General features: G+C 34.5%; 1 protein-coding gene across 2 annotated transcripts in view; it reads right to left on the bottom strand.

Annotated features, from left to right (window-relative positions):
- ARL6 (ARF like GTPase 6) overlaps nt 1-18,273 on the bottom strand; it is a 49,884-nt gene that overhangs the window by 8,852 nt on the left and 22,759 nt on the right. For both annotated transcript variants that reach the window (XM_007459874.1, XM_007459873.1), the window contains exons 3-6: nt 17,495-17,556; nt 17,006-17,074; nt 13,151-13,245; nt 244-373 (exon numbers count right to left, since the gene is read on the bottom strand). In XM_007459874.1, coding sequence (XP_007459936.1) covers nt 244-373; nt 13,151-13,245; nt 17,006-17,074; nt 17,495-17,556 — 356 coding nt within the window. The remainder of the gene's footprint in view (nt 1-243; nt 374-13,150; nt 13,246-17,005; nt 17,075-17,494; nt 17,557-18,273) is intronic.

Raw genomic sequence — 18,273 nt, 5'->3', positions numbered from 1 at the left:
GGGTGAGTAAGTGGGTTGTTCAAGTTGTTCTTTTAAAAAAGAGTTGTTTTTATTTGTCTATCCCTGAAAAGATTTGAAAAGGTTTTAACAGTAATATATTAATGAATACCTGCAAGCCACGATTCTATAAAACAAAACCTTTCCCTTACATCCTACCACTTATAAAGTGAGCTTGGAAAAAACCCTTAAAGTTTGGAGACTTTTTTCAAAATGATAAAATGAAAAGTAAATATAAAACTTTACCAAATATGCCATGGTTTATCTTTGATGTTCTCTAAACACAGCAATTGAGACACTTTTACAGATGTCACTGCATCTCTAAGATCCATTTTGTTCGCAAAGAATAAAATTGGTATTCGGCGGTGCTTAATATCTAAAAGAGAAAATAAGACTATCATCACATCTCCAGCTTTTTGGGTTATTTTCTCCCAAATCCTTAAAACTGTAATCCAATGAAATTGTTTTCCAATCACTTCTTCCCATATCACACATACATAAACATTTAAAGACATATACTGTGAAGCATGTATCTGAGTGACAGGAGAATTTTAAAAATACCTCTTCATAAGATTATCTGCCCTCTGGTTGGAACTGTAAACTAAAGATGGATGAGGTGGGAGTGGGGAGCTCATTAAACAGTTACTGAACAGCACCTAGAAAAGGGTCAAACATTTTGGGTTTCATTTTTACTGTCAACAAAAAAAGAGGTCAACTTCAAACAGAAGTAGGAGTATAAAATGGATCCTGGTTTTATATTTTAGTTGCAGCATTATAAGTAACCTAGATACTTTAACAAGATGTTTTTACCTTGTTACAATTTTGGGAGCATTTTTTTTTTACTTTTGAATACATAATACATTTAAATAGTTCAAAATTCAGAAGAGACAAAATTGTATGCAGCAAAAGAATCTCCTCCCTCCCACCTCTGTCCTAGTCCATACACCTGTCCTCCCTACAAGAGGCAACCCATATCATCATCTGTTTCTTGGCATCCTGGCATCTTTTTATGAATATTTTACATATTTGAAAACAATTATTATATATTATTCTTACAGCAGACTATTCTCATTATTTTACACCTTTTGCTTTTCACTTAATTTCATAGCTTGGAGATTGTCCCATATCAGTACATACAGAAGAAAGTTTCATCATTATTTTAACAGTTGTGAATGTCCTGTCTTTCAGTACTACGTACCATAATTTATGTATCTAGTACCCAACTGAGATATATTCGTGCTGTTGCCAATATTTACAACTATAAGCAATGTTATAATGAATAAACTTGTACATACAAAAATTTGTACAGGGGCCAGAACATCTATAGGATAAATCTGAGAAGTGGAGTTGCTGGGTCAAAGGATATGTAAATTTCTAATTTAAAAATTCTCCCATAGTTTCTTCCACTGCTGTAATAGTGTAATTTTTATATGTAAATATTTAGTCCAGCTGGAATTTATCCTGGAGCAGAGAATTTCAGAGTAGATAAAAAAGTAAGATATGAAGTTTACAAGAAGTACACTTTGAACATAAGGACACAAACAAGTTGAAAGTAAAAGGCTTGCAAAACATATTAGGTGTATGCTTAGGTGCAAGAAAGCTGGCATGGCTACACCAACATCAGACAAAGTAGTATTCAAGACAAAGGGTATTAGCAAAGAAAAAGAAAGGCATTTAAAAATTATAAAAAGGTGAATCAATCAAGAAAACAAAACAATTTTAAGTGTGTATCTAAGAGTCAAGCTTCCAAATACATAAAGCAAAATTTGAGAGTATTAAAGGGAAAATCAAATAAATTCACAATCATAGCGGACACTTCAACACCCCTCTTTTAGAAATTGATAGACAAGTAGACAAAAAGAAAATCAATAAGATTGTGGGAGATGTGTGATTGTTTTCCACAGGACTGAATGAGGAAGCAACTTTGGGTGGCGTCTGACATCTGATGCCTGGCTGTGCTGCTGCTTGTCCCAGATGATTATCTTAAACCGCAGCACAGAGCCTTCATTTCCCGGACTTTACCCAGGCAGTTTATTCTCTACTCTCTCAGGTGCAAAATGGAGTTCACTTCCTCTCATGGGCACACCAAAATCACAACTGTTTGCAGAATAGCCATCAATGAAAAAGACCAGAATATATCGGAAAGGATATTCTACAACTAAATACATAAAGAAGGAATCACAATGTGATGGGTAGGAGGGGTGGAGTAGAGATATAGTCAAATCCCATGCCCCTGGGTAGGCGAGCCACAAATGAGTGAATAATTATAACTGCAGAGGTTCTCCCAAAGGAGGGACAGATCTGAGCCCCGTGCTAGGCACCTGAGCCCAGGGGTCCTGCACTGGGAAGATGAATCCCCAGAGCATTTGTCTTTGGAGGCCAGCAGGGCTCACTTTTCGGAGACCCAGAGAACTGGGGGAAATAGAGACTTCACTCTTAAAGGGTGCACACAAACTCTCATGGGCTTCAGGACTCTGGGCAGAAGCAGTAATTTGATAGGAACCTGGGTCAGACCTACTTGCTGATCTTGGAGAGGTAAAGCTCACCCTGGGGACAAAGACACTGGAGGCAGCCATTTTGGGGAACTCGTTGTACCACGTGGACACTGGTGCCAGTAAGCTCATTTTGGAATCCTTCTCTAGCTTATCCCAGCCTTGCCCTGGCCAGACCCTGCTCTAGGACTGGCTGGGCTCTGGCCCTGCCCACTAGCGGGTGAACACAAGCTTCAAGACACCCTGGGCCCCATACCCAACTGTGTCAGGAACCAGCCCCACCCACCAGCGATTCAACACCTGCTATGGGACCCCTGGGCCCTGCAACCAGAACCCAGGACTTGGCTCTGCCTGCCAGTAGGCCAGCACTAGCTCCAGGACGTGGCTTCAGCCACCAGTGGGCAGGCAACAGCCCCAGGATCTCCTGGACCCTGACTCCGCCCACCAGTAAACCAGCTGTAGCCCTAGGGCCTCTTGAGTTTATGCAGTCAGCTACCTCGAGAGTTGATCCTGCCAACCAGTGGCCATCAGCCTCCACACAAAGCAGGGCCTGGCCACCAATGAACCAGGAGCCAACCAGGCCTACCAAACTACCCACACAGCCCAACACAACAGAAGGACCCATACAGCCTCATAGAGGGGGAACCCCTAGAGCATATAGCTTTGGTGACAAGAGAGGAGTGTACTGTTGAGACATAAGACATCTCTTACAAAAGGCCACTTCTTCAAGGTTGGTGAATATAACCAACCTGTCAGATACACAAAAATAAAAACAGAAAGTCAGGGAAAATGAAGTGACAGAACAACATGTTCCAAACAAAAGAACAAAATAAAACTCCAAAAGAAGAACTAAGTGAAGTGGAGCAAGGAAGTCTACTTGAGAAGGAGCTTAGGGTAGTGATCATAAAGATGATCAAAGAACTCAGGAGAAGAATGGATGCACAGAGAGAGAAATTAGAAGTTTTTAACGAAGGGTTAGAGAATATAAAGAACAACCAGAGATGCAGTATACAATAACTGAAATGAAAAATACACTAGAAGGAATCAACGGTAGACTAAATGATACAGAGAAACAGATCAGTGACCCGGAAGATAGAGTAGTGGAAACCACTGATGTGGAACAGAAAAAAGAAAACAGAATGAAAAAACATGAGAACAGTTTAAGAGACCTCTGTGACAACATCAAGCACATTAATATTTGCATTATGAGGGTACCATTAAAAGAAGAGATAGAGAAAAGGCCTGAGAACATATTTGAAGGCATAATAGCTGAAAAACTTCCCTAATCTGGGAAAGGAAACAGGCATCCAAGTCTAGGAAATACAAAGTTCCATACACGACTAACTCAAAGAGGAGCACACCAAGACATTGTAATGAAAATGGCAAAAATTAAAGATAAAGAGAGAACATTAAAAGCAGCAAGAGACAAGCAATGAGTAACATACAGCAGAAGTCCCATAGGGCTATCAGCTGACTTTTCAGCAGAAACTCTGAAAGCTAGAAAGGAGTGGGAGGATATATTTAAAGTGATAAGGTGAAAGACCTACAACCAAGAATATTCCACCCTGTAAAGTTCTCATTCAGATCTGATGGAGAAATCAAAAGTTTCACAAACAAGCAAAAGCTAAAAGAGTTCAGCACCACCAAAACAGCTTTACAAGAAATATTAAAGGAACTTCCCTAAGTGAACAAGAAAAAGACACAATGAGAAAGATGAAAAGCATGAACGGAAAAAGCTCATCAGTAAAGGCAAATGTATAGCAAAGATAAGAAACCATCTATGCACAAAGGTAGTAGAAGGTTAAAAGACAAAAGCAGTAAAATCATCTATATCCTCAATAAGCAGTTAAGGGATACACAAAACAATTAGATGCAAAATATGACATCAACAACAGTAATCATGAGGGGAGGAGAGTACAAATGCAGGCTTGTTACAATGCATTTGAAAGTAAGCTATCAGCAACTTAAAACAAATATACATATATGCATATACATACATACATATATATACCTCATAACCACAAACCAAAAATCTATAATAGATATACACACAAAAAAAGAAAAGTAGTCTAAATATAACACTAAAGAGAGTCATCAAATCACAAGAGAAGAGAACAAAAGAAGGAACAAAAAAGAGATATGAAAATAACCTAAAACAATGAATAAAATGTCAATAAGAACATATATATATCAATAATTACTTTAAATGCAAATGACTTAAGTGCTCCACTCAAAAGACATAGAATGGCTGAATGGATACAAAAAGAAGACCTGTACATATGCTGCCTACAAGAGACTTACTTCAGATCTAAAGACACACACAGGCTGAAAGTGAGGGAATGGAAAAGATATTCCATATAAAAATGGAAATCAAAAGAAAGTAAGGAAAGCAATATTTATATCAGAAAAAATAGACTTCAAAATGAAGACTGTTATAAGAGACAAAGAAGGACATTACATAATGATCAAGGAATCAATCCAAGGAGATATAACAATTGTAAATATATATGCACCCAACATAGAAGCAATTAAATACATAAAGCAAATATTGACAGATGTAAATATAGAAATTGCCAGTCACACAATAATAGTAGGGGTCTTTAACTGCCCCTTCCATCAATGGACAGATCATTCAGAAAGAAAGTCAATACGGAAACACTAGCCTTAAAAGACACATTAGGGCTTCCCTGGTGGCGCAGTGGTTGAGAGTCCACCTGCTGATGCTGGGGACACGGGTTCATGCCCCAGTCTGGGAAGATCCTACATGCCGTGGAGCGGCTGGGCCCGTGAAAAAAAAAAAAAAAAAAAAAGACACATTAGATCAATGGACTTAATAAATATATACACGACATTCCACCCCAAAGCAGGAGAATACACATTCTTTTCAAGTACACATGAAACATTCTCCAGGATAAATCACATGTTAGGCCTCAGTAAATTTATGAAAACTTAAATCATATCTAGCATATTTTCCAACTACAATGTTATGAGACTAGAAATCACTACAAGAAAAAAAAATTGCAAAAAACAGAAACACATGGAGGCTAAACAATATGCTACCAACCAACTGATGGATCACTGAAGGAATCAAAGAGGAAATCAAAAAATACCTGGAGACAAATAAAAATGAAAACACAAGGATCCAAAATCTATGTGACACAACAAAAGCAGTTCTAACAGGTAAGTTTATATTGATACAAGCTTACCTCAGGAAACAAGAAAAATCTCAAATAAACAACATAACCTACCACCTAAAAGAATGAGAAAAAGAAGAACAAAGCTGAAAGTTAGCAGAAGGAAGGAAACAGTAAAGATCAGAGCAGACATAAATGAAATAGAGACTAAAAAGGCAACAGAAAAGATCAATGAAACTAAAAGTTAGTTCTTTGAAAGATAAACAAAATTGATACACCTTTAGCCAGATTCATTAAGAAAAAAATGAAGAGGGCCCAAATCAATAAAATAAGAAATGAAATGGAGAACTTAAAACCAACATCATAGAAATACAAAGGATCATAAGAGACTACTATGAGCAACTATATGCCAATAAAATGGATAACCTGGAAAAACTAGACAAATTTCTAGAAATGTACAGTCTCCCAAGACTGAGCCAAGAAGAAACAGAAAATATGAACAGGCCAATTACCAGTAATAAAATTGAGTCAGTAGTAAAAAAAAAAAAAAATTCCAACAAATATAAGTCTAGGACCAGGTGGCTTCACAGGTGAACTTTATCAAATATTTAGAGATGAATTAACACCTATCTTTCTCAAACTATTCCAAAATGTGCAGAAGGAACACTTCCAAACTCATTCTATGAAGTTAGCACCACCCTAATACCAAAACCAGACAAAGATATCACACACACGCACACACACACACACACACACAATTACAGGCCAATATCACTGATGAACATACATGCAAAAATCCTCAACAAAATATTAGCAAACTAATGCAACAATACATCAAAAGAATCATGATCAAATGGGATTCAACCCAGGGATGAAAGGATTTTTCAATACCAACAAATCAATCATTGTGATACACCACATTAACAAGTTCAAGAATAAAAACCATATGATCATCTCAATAGATGCAGAAAAAGCTTTGAAATAAATTCAATATTCATTAATGATTATAAAACTCTCTAGAGAGTGGGTACAGAGGGAACATACCTCAACATAATAAAGGCCACATATGACAAGTCCACAGCTAACACCATACTCGATGGTGAAAAGCTGACAGCATTTCCTCTAAGATCAAGAACAAGACAAGGATGCCCATTCTCACCAATTTCATACAAAACAGTTTTGGAAGTCCTAGCAACAGTAGTCAGACAAGAAAAAGAAATAAAAGGAATCCAAATTGGAAAGGAAGAAGTAAAACTATCACAAGGATCTGTTTGCAGATGGCATCATCCTATACATAGAAAATCCCAAAGATGCACCCCCAAAACTACTAGAGCTCATCAGTGAATTCAGTAAATTTTCAGGATACAAAATTAATATAAAGAAATCTGTCACATTTCTATACACTAACAATGAAATATCAGAAAGAGAAAATAAGGAAACAATTCCATTTACAATTGCATCAAAAAGAATAAAATACCTATGAATAAACCTACTTAAGGAAGTAAAAGACCTGTACTCAGAAAACTATAACATGCTGCTGAAAGAAACTGAAGATAACATAAACAGGTGGAAAGATACACTGTATTCATGGATTGCAAGAATTAATATTGTTAAAGTGACCATACTACCCAAGACAAAATACAGATTCAGTGTAATCCCTGTCAAAATACCAATGGCATGTTTCACAGAACTAGAACAAATAATTTAAAAATTTGTATGGAAACACAGAAGACCCTGAAGAGTCAAAACAATCTTGGGAAAGAAGAACAGAACTGGAGGAGTCATGATCCCTGATTTCAGACTATACTGCAAAGCTACAGTAATCAGAACAGTATAGTACTGGCAAAAAAACAGACATGTGGCTCAGTGGAAGGATCCACTGATCCTTGTGATGCACCACATTAGGATAGAGAGCCCAGAAATAAACACATGCACTTATGGTCATTTAATCTAAAACACAGGAGGCAAGAATATACAACGGAGAAAAGGCAGTCTGTTCAATAAGTGGTTCTAGGAAAACTGGACAGTTACATGTCAAAGAATGAAATTAGAACATTCTCTAACACTATATCTAAAAATAAACTCAAAATTGATTAAAGCCTACCTAAAATCATAAAACTCTTAGAAGAGAAAACAGGCAGAACACCCTTTGACATAAATCATAGCAATATTTTTTTGGATCTGTCTCCTAAATCAAAGGAAATAAAAGCAAAAATAAACAAGTGGGACCTAATTAAAGTTAAGAGCTTTTGCACAACAAAGGAAACCAGTGACAAAAATGAAAAGACAACCTACTGAATGGCAGAACTTATTTGCAAATGATATGACCAATAGGGGTTAATATCCAAACTATATGAACAGCTCATACAACTCAACATCAAAAAAACAAACAAGCTAATTAAAAAATGGTCAGAAGACTGAACAGACATTTTTCCAAAGAAGATATACAGCTCACCAACAGGCACATGAAAAGATGCTCAACATCGTTAATCATCTGAGAAATGCAAATTAAAATTGCAATGAGATATCACCTCACACCTGTCAGAATGGCTATCATCAAAAAGAACACAAATAACAAATGTTGTTGTGGATGTAGAGAAAAGGGAACCCTTGTACACTGCTGGTTGGAATGTAAATTGGTGCAGCCACTATGGAAAACAGTATGGAGGTTTTTCAGAAAACTAAAAATAGAACTGTCATATGAGTCAGCAATTCCACTCTTGGGTATTTATCAAAAAAACCCCCAAACACTAATTCGAAATGATACCTGAACCCTAGTGTTCATAGTTGCCAAGATATGAAAGCAACCTATGTGTCCATCAGCAGATGTATGGATAAAGAAGATGTGGTACGTATATACAAGGGCGTACTACTCAGCCATGAAAAAGAATTAAATATCACCATTTGCAACATGGATGGACTTGAAGTGTATTATGCTGAGTGAAATAAGTCAGACAGAGAAAGGCAAATACTGTATGATATCACTTATATGTGGAATCTAAAAAATACGACAAGCTAGTGAATATAACATAAAAGGAACAGACTTGCAGACATAGGGCACAAACTAGTGGTCACCACTCAGGAGAGGGAAGGGTGGAGGAGCAAGGTAGGGGTAGGGGGTTAAGAGGTTCAAACTACTACGTATAAAATAAATGAGCTACAAGAATATATTGTACAACACAGGGAATATAGCCAATATTTTATATTAACTATAAGTGGAACATATCTTTTAAAAATTGTAAATCACTATGTTGTACACCTGAAACTTATATGATATTGTATTAACACATCAACTATACCTCAATAAAGAAAGGATGTGGAAGAAGTGAATAACACTATCAACTGACATTTATAGAACTCTTCACCCAAGAACAGCAAGATATACATTCTACGTAATTGCAGATGGAACATTCACCACACTCAATTGTATATCTTAGGCCATATATTTCTAAGAATAAAAATCATGCAGAATAGGTTCTTTGATCACATGGAATTAAATGAGAAATCAATCACAAAAAGATACCTAGAAAATTCCCAAATATTTGGGAAATTAAATAATAATACACTACTAAATAATCCAGGCATCAAAGAAGAATTTACAAGGTAAGCCTGGAAAATACTTTGAGCCAAATAATAAAGAAAAGAAATATATCAAAATTTGTGAGATATAGCTAAATACTCAGAAAATATGTATTGCTTTAAATGCTTTTATTATAAAACAAAGGTGTAAAATGCTTTATGAGAAAAGAAAGGTGTAAAATCAACAATATCCACTTCCATCTGAAAAAGATAAAATGAGATTCAATTTAAATACATTAAGTTCATAATAAAAACGAAAGTTCTTAATGAAAAAAGAGCAGAAATTAATGAAGTTTAAAAAAGACACACACACAGAGGAAAAGTACCAAAACCTAAAGCTGGTTCTTGGAAAATTAATAAAACCATAAACTCTTTAAAAGATGGAGCAAGAAAAACGGGAGGAAACATAAATTGCCAATATTAGAAATGAAAGAAGATATGTATATCATACAGGTCTTACAGACATTCAAATGATAATGAGAGGATGTTACAAACCATTTTATGCCAATAAATTTCACAACTTAGATAAATTAACAAATTCAGTCACAAATTACCAAAAGTGACCCAAAAGGAAATACAGAACTTTAATAGCCTTACATCGTTTAAAGAAACTGAATTTATAATTCATGCCCCCAACATACATACAAAATCCTGACCCAGATGGCTTCATTGGTAGATTCTATTTTAATGTTTAAGTAAAAAATAATACCAATTCTACACAAATCCAAAAGATAAAAAAATAAATAGAGGAGGAGTAAATACTCTTCAAGTCATTTTATGAGGTCTCTACAGCCCTAATACAAAATCAGGGGAGGCCATTGCAAGATAGGAAATGACAAAATGGAACCCATTATACTAAGTGAAATAAGTCAGAGAAAGACAAATATCATATGATCTCACTTACACGTGGAATCTGAAGAAAACAAAACACAACAAACCGATAGATGCAGAGAAGAAACTGGCTGTTGTCAGAGGCGGCTGGGGTGGAGGGAGCTTCAGATGGGTGAAAGGGGCCAAAAAGCACAAACTTCCAGTCATCAAATAATTCATGAGATGTAATGTATAGCATGGTGACTACAGTTAGTAATACTGTATTGTGTATTTGAAAGTTGCTAAGAATAGATCTTGAAAGTTCTCATCCCATGAAAAAAACTCTATGTGTTGTAAAAAAAAAAAAGATGTTAACTAGACTTATTATAGTGATCATTTCATAATACAGTTGACCCTGGCACAATGTGGGGGTGGGGCTCCGAACACTGCACAGTCAAAAATCTGTGAATAACTTTGCTGCCGACCCTCTGTATCTGCGGTTCCACATTCGTGGATTCAATCAACTTCGAATCATGCAGTACTACTGCAGCATTATTTGAAAAAAATCTGTATATAAGCGAACCTGTGCAGTTCAAACCCCAGTTGTTCAAGGGGCTAACTGTATATACAAATATCAAATCATTATGCTGAATAACTGAAACTGATACAATATTATATATGAATTATATCTCAAAAATATGTTCACACCAGCTTTATTCATAATTGCCCTGAACTAGAAACAGCCCAGATATTAATCAACAAGAGACTGGATAAGCAAACTGTGGTATATTCATATAATAGAATATTACAAAGCAAGTAAAAGGAGTAAACAAGTGATACAACAACATGCGTGACTCCCCAAAACATTATGCTGAATGAAAAAACCTAGGCACAAAAATGTATGTACCTTTCCCCTCATTTATATGAAATTGTAGAATATACTGTAGAATAGGCAAATTGTAGAATATATTGTAGAATAGGCAAAATTCTGGGGATCAAAATCAGATTAGTAGTTCCTCTGTTTCCAGGTGTGGGGTGTTGATTGGAAAGGGGCATGAAGGAACTTTTTTTATTTATTTATTTATTTATTTATTTATTTATTTATGGCTGTGTTGGGTCTTCATTTCTGTGCATGGGCTTTCTCTAGTTGTGGCAAGTGGGGGTCACTCTTCATCGCGGTGCGCAGGCCTCTCACTATCGCGGCCTCTGTTGTTGCGGAGCACAGGCTCCAGACGCGCAGGCTCAGTAATTGTGGCTCACGGGCCCAGTTGCTCCATGGCATGTGGGATCTTCCCAGACCAGGGCCCGAACCTGTGTCGTCTGCATTGGCAGGCAGATTCTCAACCACTGCGCCACCAGGGAAGCCCTGAAGGAACTTTTTGAGGTGATGAAAATGTTCTGTTTCTTGATTGGGAATGTAGTTACATGAGTGTATGCATTTGTCAAAATTACAGAACTATATACTTAAGATCTGAGCATTTCACTGTATTACAACTTATACTTCAATTAAAAAAAACCTTCATATACGTTTCAGCTGAGAAATTCCTCCTTTGGAAGTCTAACCTGTAAAATAAATGCATCAGTAAGTACATAAAGATACATGGACAAGGCTTCAGTTGAGGAAACCAAGGTTCCCATGGTATTTAAAGCAGATTTTGTAGGAACTATTTCATTTTTTGGTCAACGTCAAAACACTTCTGGGGGGAGAACGTGGAAAGATTAACAAAAAAGGGAATGTAGAATCAAAAGTGCCTTATCAACCCAGATAAAAGACTAAGTTTTTAAAAGTGAAAAAGTCACATAAAAAGTACAGGCTGGATAATTTCCCCCCCAAATACTTGCATAAACTTGAGGTTGTCCAATAAAAATACCAAAGATATTATGGTTAAGCAGCAAGAATTGTTAGAAGTCCTTTTCTAAAACCACAGGTACAAAGGCCACTTAAAATCTTTTTCCATGAGTAAGGCTAAAAATGCAGAATTCCACAGTACTACTGGAAAACTTACTGTGGGAAAAAAAAGAATATCTAGCAACAGGTGAATGACTGAATAAACTGTGGTACATTCACAGTATGGCATATTAGGCATCATTAAAAAGAATAATTATATATATGCAATTTGACTTGAAAGGATTTCCATCATGCAGTGTTATTGATGCAGAAGAGTGTACAGAATATGATCCCGTCTAGTAAATAATGATGACAGTTCTCATAGCACCCAACCCTGTACAGTTTCCCCTCTGTATCTGTGGACTCTACACCCACAAATTCGACCAACTGTGAATGGAAAATACGCCAGGAAAAAATTACAGAAAGTTCCCAAAAGCAAAACTTGAATTTACCATGCACTGGCATTATTTACATAGTATTTATATTTTCTTAGGTATTATAAGCAATCTAGAGATTATTTAAAGTATATGGGAGGATGCACATAGATTCTATGCAAATACTACACCATTTTATATAAGGGACTTGAGCAACCACAGCTTTTGGTATCCTTGGGGATCCTAGAACCAACCTCCCATAGATACCAAGGGCGACTATATGTATCTTTGGTACCTGTATATGTTTGTGTATGTATATATGATATGAAATATAGATAAAGGTATGAAAGAAAAAGTACCAAATTGTTAATACTGATATCTTCAAAGAGGATTGGAGGGCTGGGAGTAGTTTAAAAACAGAAAAGATCTGTTTTAAAAGAATTCCCACAATAAATATCTAAGAAATGCTGTGATCACTCACACACACACACACACACACACACACACACACACGTAAAAAGATGGTAACCAAAAAAATTTTAATGTGTTGAAACATCGATTTTTACTTTCTTCCTTATTCTTTTTCCATCCACATATTTTGCTATTGACACATTACTTACATAATCAGAAAAAAAGGGCATTTTCATTTTCAGGGAAATAAAAACATTGTAAAAAGCTTTGAAATTTAAAAAATATATGGTACTGCAAGTAAAGATATTGTTAATTCTGCATAATTAATGTTTTAAAATTCAAAAATTTTAAATAAAAGATCACACAGCATAAACAACACGTTTTGCTTACACCAAAGAACAAAACATCATACATAAACAGACCCCAAAGCACAGACATCACAGACTGAAAGACACACACATGTACCTGGATGATTCAGAAGAGTATCAAGTTCTTCTTTGGCCACAACCATTCTTAATCTATCACTACTATCAATGACAAAAATAATGGCTTGTCCTTCTCTGTATAATATAAAGAATGAGAAATATTAAAGATAAACTTGAACATTTTCCTACGTTTACTATCCATTTGCAATTCCTAACCTGTGTATTATGTCTTCATGTCCTATGTCCATTTATACATTACAGGCTTTGGTGCTATTTCTTATTAGTTTATATGAGTAGTTAATATATTAACCATGTTAGTCATATTTCATGTAAAATAATTTCTTTTCATTTGGATCATAATATGGTAAATTTAGTGACATTGCATAATTTTAAAAAATAACAAGTAAAACCATAATCCTATTATACAGATACAGCCATTAATATTTTCATGTAAATCATTTTCAACATTTCCTTTGTGTATATTCATATATGAATATCTACATCTGTATTTAAATGGAATCCTGCTGTTTTATACTGCCTTTCTGAAATATATGTACATTTCCCTGATCTTTTTTTGCAGTATAGTTTGAACTACTTTTATATGAAACATTAAAGCTCTACACCAGTGTTTCTCAAATATTTTTTACCATAACCATAGTGAGAAATATATTTTACATTAAGATGCAGTTAGACACATAAGTATATGTAAATATATTTGAAATAGTCTCCTGAGACAATACTTACAAAGAGCTTTTATTTTATTCTATCTGACTTTTAAGCTGATAACCAGCCACTGAAATGGTATAAGGATTCACTTACAGATCACAGTGGCACTTCAAAAATCACCGATTTCATTCGCATCTTTCTTTTAATGATTATAAAGTATAATGGACGTGTCATTAAATATTGTACCAAACTTCTATTTTTGGACTTCATAGGTTACTTCCAATTTTCATTACTATGAAAAACTTTGGGATAAACATCCTCCTAAATACATTTAAAAAATTTCTTGATACTTTAAGATCTGTTCTTAGGAATAAAATTTCCAGGAATACATACAAAATTTAAAGTTTTAGATAAACATTGATAAATTATCCTCTGGAAATGTTATATCAATTTATACTACTACCAGCACTTTTCCCACTCCCTTGCCAGCATGGCTCTTATCATTCTTTTCAATTTTTTACCATCCTAACAGCATATTATTTTACTTTGTATTTTGTTAATTGCTCATTAAGTTCAATATATTTTCATATATTTATTGGACATTTATATATTTTTTGTGACTCAGTGCAATCATAAATTAAGGTTTTAAAGTTCAATGCCATTAGTAACCACATGCATATAAAAACAAAACAACTTTTTAATACCATTTTCTCCTATCATTTAAAAAATGAATGCAGATTATCACAGTCACATATTACTAGTGGATACAGAAACTGATATAATTGGAAATATCTATCAAGAGCTTTAAAAATGTTCACTTTGAGCCAGTAATTTCATTTCTGGAATTTATACTAAGGAAACATGAAGTATGACAGAGATTTATACAGTAATATGTTAACTGAAGAATTGCTTATAATCTTCAAAAACTGAGAACAGTCTTTATGTCCAAAAATAGAGAAATGATTAAGCGAATTTGGGCACAGGAATGTGAAAAAATATTAGGCCGCCATGAGAGTTACATCCTTTCTATGTTTTTCCTGATTCACCCTTATCATAGAATGTTAACTGAAAAACTATATAGTACACAGTACATACTTTAGAAGGCTCCTTTCTCAGTTATGTAAAGTGTATATTATATATTTCAAACTAGAAGAAACATACCCAAAAGATTAACAATGGTAAATTTATTAGTGAGATTTACAGGAAACAATGTTTAAATATGCTTTTCTATATTTTCCAAACATTAACTCCTTTCCAAATATGCACTCTTTATATTTTATGCTTTATTACTTTTTTTATATTCTAAGAGTAATATGCAAAAATTATACAATAATTAACATTACAGAGTCATACAAATGACAAACTAAACTTCCTTTATAATCTTATTCCCAAAACAAATGCTATTAATGGTGCAGTATATTCCACTAAGAATTTTCTCTTCTCTCTCCATATATATTAAGCACATACTTTTATTAAGAATAATTTTTTCTTCATATAATTGATAAGAAAAAATGTCATTATAAATAATTCTCAACACACATTCTTCTCTGTGTATCTTTGCCCAGTAGTCCTAGTCATACTGTACTTTTCTGAAAGCAAAAATTATGGCTGCAGGGCATGAACATTTTTCATTTTAACAGATATTGATAAATTATCCTAAGAAAGATGTTACGTTCTCACTACAAGAGTGGCTTATTTTGCCAACAGTAGACTTAATTAATCTTTTTAACCTCTTTCAGTCTAATAGATTAAAATGCACTTGTTCTTTCACAATCAGAAAAGTATAGAGATAGAGGAAATAAATTTACTATTACTGTAGACTTCTCAGCAGTAACCATATTCAGCATTCCACCTACAATGTACCTATAATACTCCTGAATTCATTAACTTCTTCCAAAAAGATTTTGAAGAAAAAGTTAGTCAGAAAAAAAGCTTCCTTTTTAAAGTACTATTTTTTATGCAGTATTATGTTTTCTGTAATTAAAATAAATGTTACATTTTTTTAAAGTAACTAAATACATTTTTTTTTAGAAAAAAGAATTGTTTACCTACTAATTGGAAGAAGAATAAAAAAATCCTATACTGAAAACTGAGGTTTCCTTAAAAACAAAAACACCTCACATTTCCCCCAGAGAATTTATTGTAGGATACCACAAACATTCCACCCTTCCTTTTCCAAACTGGCCCTCAAATCTGAAGCATTCTTCTCTTTCTACCTCAGAGGTCCTCTGGCTCTATATGATTTAAATAGGCCCTCAATATGAAAAGAATATCTGGAATAAATTTCCTTTGGTTCCTACCCAAGAAATACAACATTTGTCCCCACATTAGCATGAAAGAATTAGCCAATGAAAATTAAAATCTGATCTGGCAGTCATCACACACCATTTCAAGACAAGAGTTCATAAGAACAAAAGTGCATTTAGTGAAGAGATACTGTTTATAAATTTCAGACTCCAAAAGTGAGTTACACTCATCTTAAATGAAGAAGTCCTAGCAATATTACAAGTTTAATGAATTTATTTTAACATCGCATACAGATCTTGAGAAGGTATAACACACTTGGATCCTAGCAACTTGACAGCTATTAATCTGAAGAAATTGGTGAGCACTTGATTTGCACATGTTAAAAATATCTTGTTTAGAATTGCTTGTAGAACACATGGATCAACTATTAGTGCTGTTATTTTAACTAAATTTATACAGTAAGTATTTACTGATCTATCTGGCCAGAATCATACTTGGTCTTGAAGAAATACTGAATAAAAAAAAAATCCCTGCCCTTGAGGAGTTCATAATCCCACTAGGGAGGCAGCTATGGTACATGAGTTTAAGATGTAATAAGTACGATTCAAGAGATATGAATGGACGAAGTACCGTGTCAACATGGGGGACAGAATAACTGGGCAAAACAGTGGAATCCTTCATAGAGGAGGTGACTTTTGAGCTAGTCCTTAAAGAACAAATATATTAACCTTAAGTTGCAGAGAAGTAGGGTAGAATAGGACATTAAAAACACAGAACAACATATGCAAGGTCAGGAAGAATCTGAAGCATTTGAGAAATAATGTGAAGTATGATTATACTTTTTTTAAAAATTAGGAAGTATACTTAAATTATATAAAGAATAAACACTGCAACATAGCCCATGTAATCATTTGGATTTCTAATCATTACTGGTTATTAAAATATAACCATCTAGTTTACCAACATTCACAAACATACTTACTTATAATAGTGTTCCCAGAGATTTCTGTATCTTCCTTGACCTGACATGTCAAACACTGTAAAAGACAAACTATAAAACAAAACAAACAAAACGGAAAAACATGACTACATTATAAGGTAGTAAAAGTCTAACTTTTACTTAAAATTTTAAATTGTTTTCAATCAAAGAAACCACCCTTAATATATAATATTCAACTTGGGCCAGCTTTCAAGTACAAGTGCCATAGAATGAATTTTTTTGAATATAAATATGATTTTACAATGAGTAACATATAAAAAAGGTATTTCATTTGCTAGTGAGGTTGCCAGAGTTTATCTAAACTCTAAATTCTTTAGAATAATCCAGAGGTTGTGGTACAAATATTTGAACATCTATGGGCTTCTGAAATAGCAAATTACTTTTTCCTAAGAGTAGGAGGAATAACTATGTAGATCTAATATCATTTTTCACCCACAACTTCTTAATCACAAGTTTAATAAAATGAATTACCTGGATGATTTGAATTTCTCTATGCTGAATCCTATCGTTGGAACTATATCTTGAGATTGAGCCTTTAAGAGAGAAGACAAAGTTTAGAAATTTGCAATTACCATAAATGAATTTTTCCTCAGGTTAAAAAAGAAGCAACCAGATTTTCCAGTTCTAAAATCTGCCACTAAGGAGATGACAGGATTAAACAAAATTATAAATTTTGCAATGAGATCACTGCGTGTGAATTCTTTACAAAGTTTAAGGTTTACTAATTAATTATAAATCTGCATGTGTGTCTTCACATTCACATTTTGTGGCTTGCTGCAAGTTACCACGGACTTAAAGTGGTTTCATAAGTCTCCTTCAGCTCACATATAGGACTTTCTAATCTTTCATACTTATTGAGTTTATATATGCTACAGAGGACTGTGCTCCTGTGTAGATGGTGAATATACATGGTCCCTGCTCTCATGGAATTTATAATCTGGAGGAAGTAAACAGCAATAAACAACTGAGTTACAAGTGAACACAATTTTGAGCAGTGCTCAGTGCAATGAAAGGTGATTGAGGCTGGGAGGCAATGGGGCAGAGGAGGGTTAGTATAGAAGACCCTCTCTGATGAGGGGACATCTCACCCGGAGTGAATGTTAAGAAGGGGAAAAGCTATGACAAGATATTGGCAAAGAACATTCCAGTCAAAGGAATTAGCCAGGGCATGACCTCAAGGCGGGGAGGAACTCACCACTCAGAAAAAGTAGAAGGCCTGTATGTCTAAAGTATATTTAGTGAGGGAAAGA

This window comes from Lipotes vexillifer, unplaced genomic scaffold, assembly GCF_000442215.2.
Source record: "Lipotes vexillifer unplaced genomic scaffold, Lipotes_vexillifer_v1.1 scaffold448, whole genome shotgun sequence".
Taxonomy (NCBI): Eukaryota; Metazoa; Chordata; class Mammalia; order Artiodactyla; family Lipotidae; genus Lipotes; species Lipotes vexillifer.
This window is presented reverse-complemented; position numbering and strand designations above follow the sequence as displayed.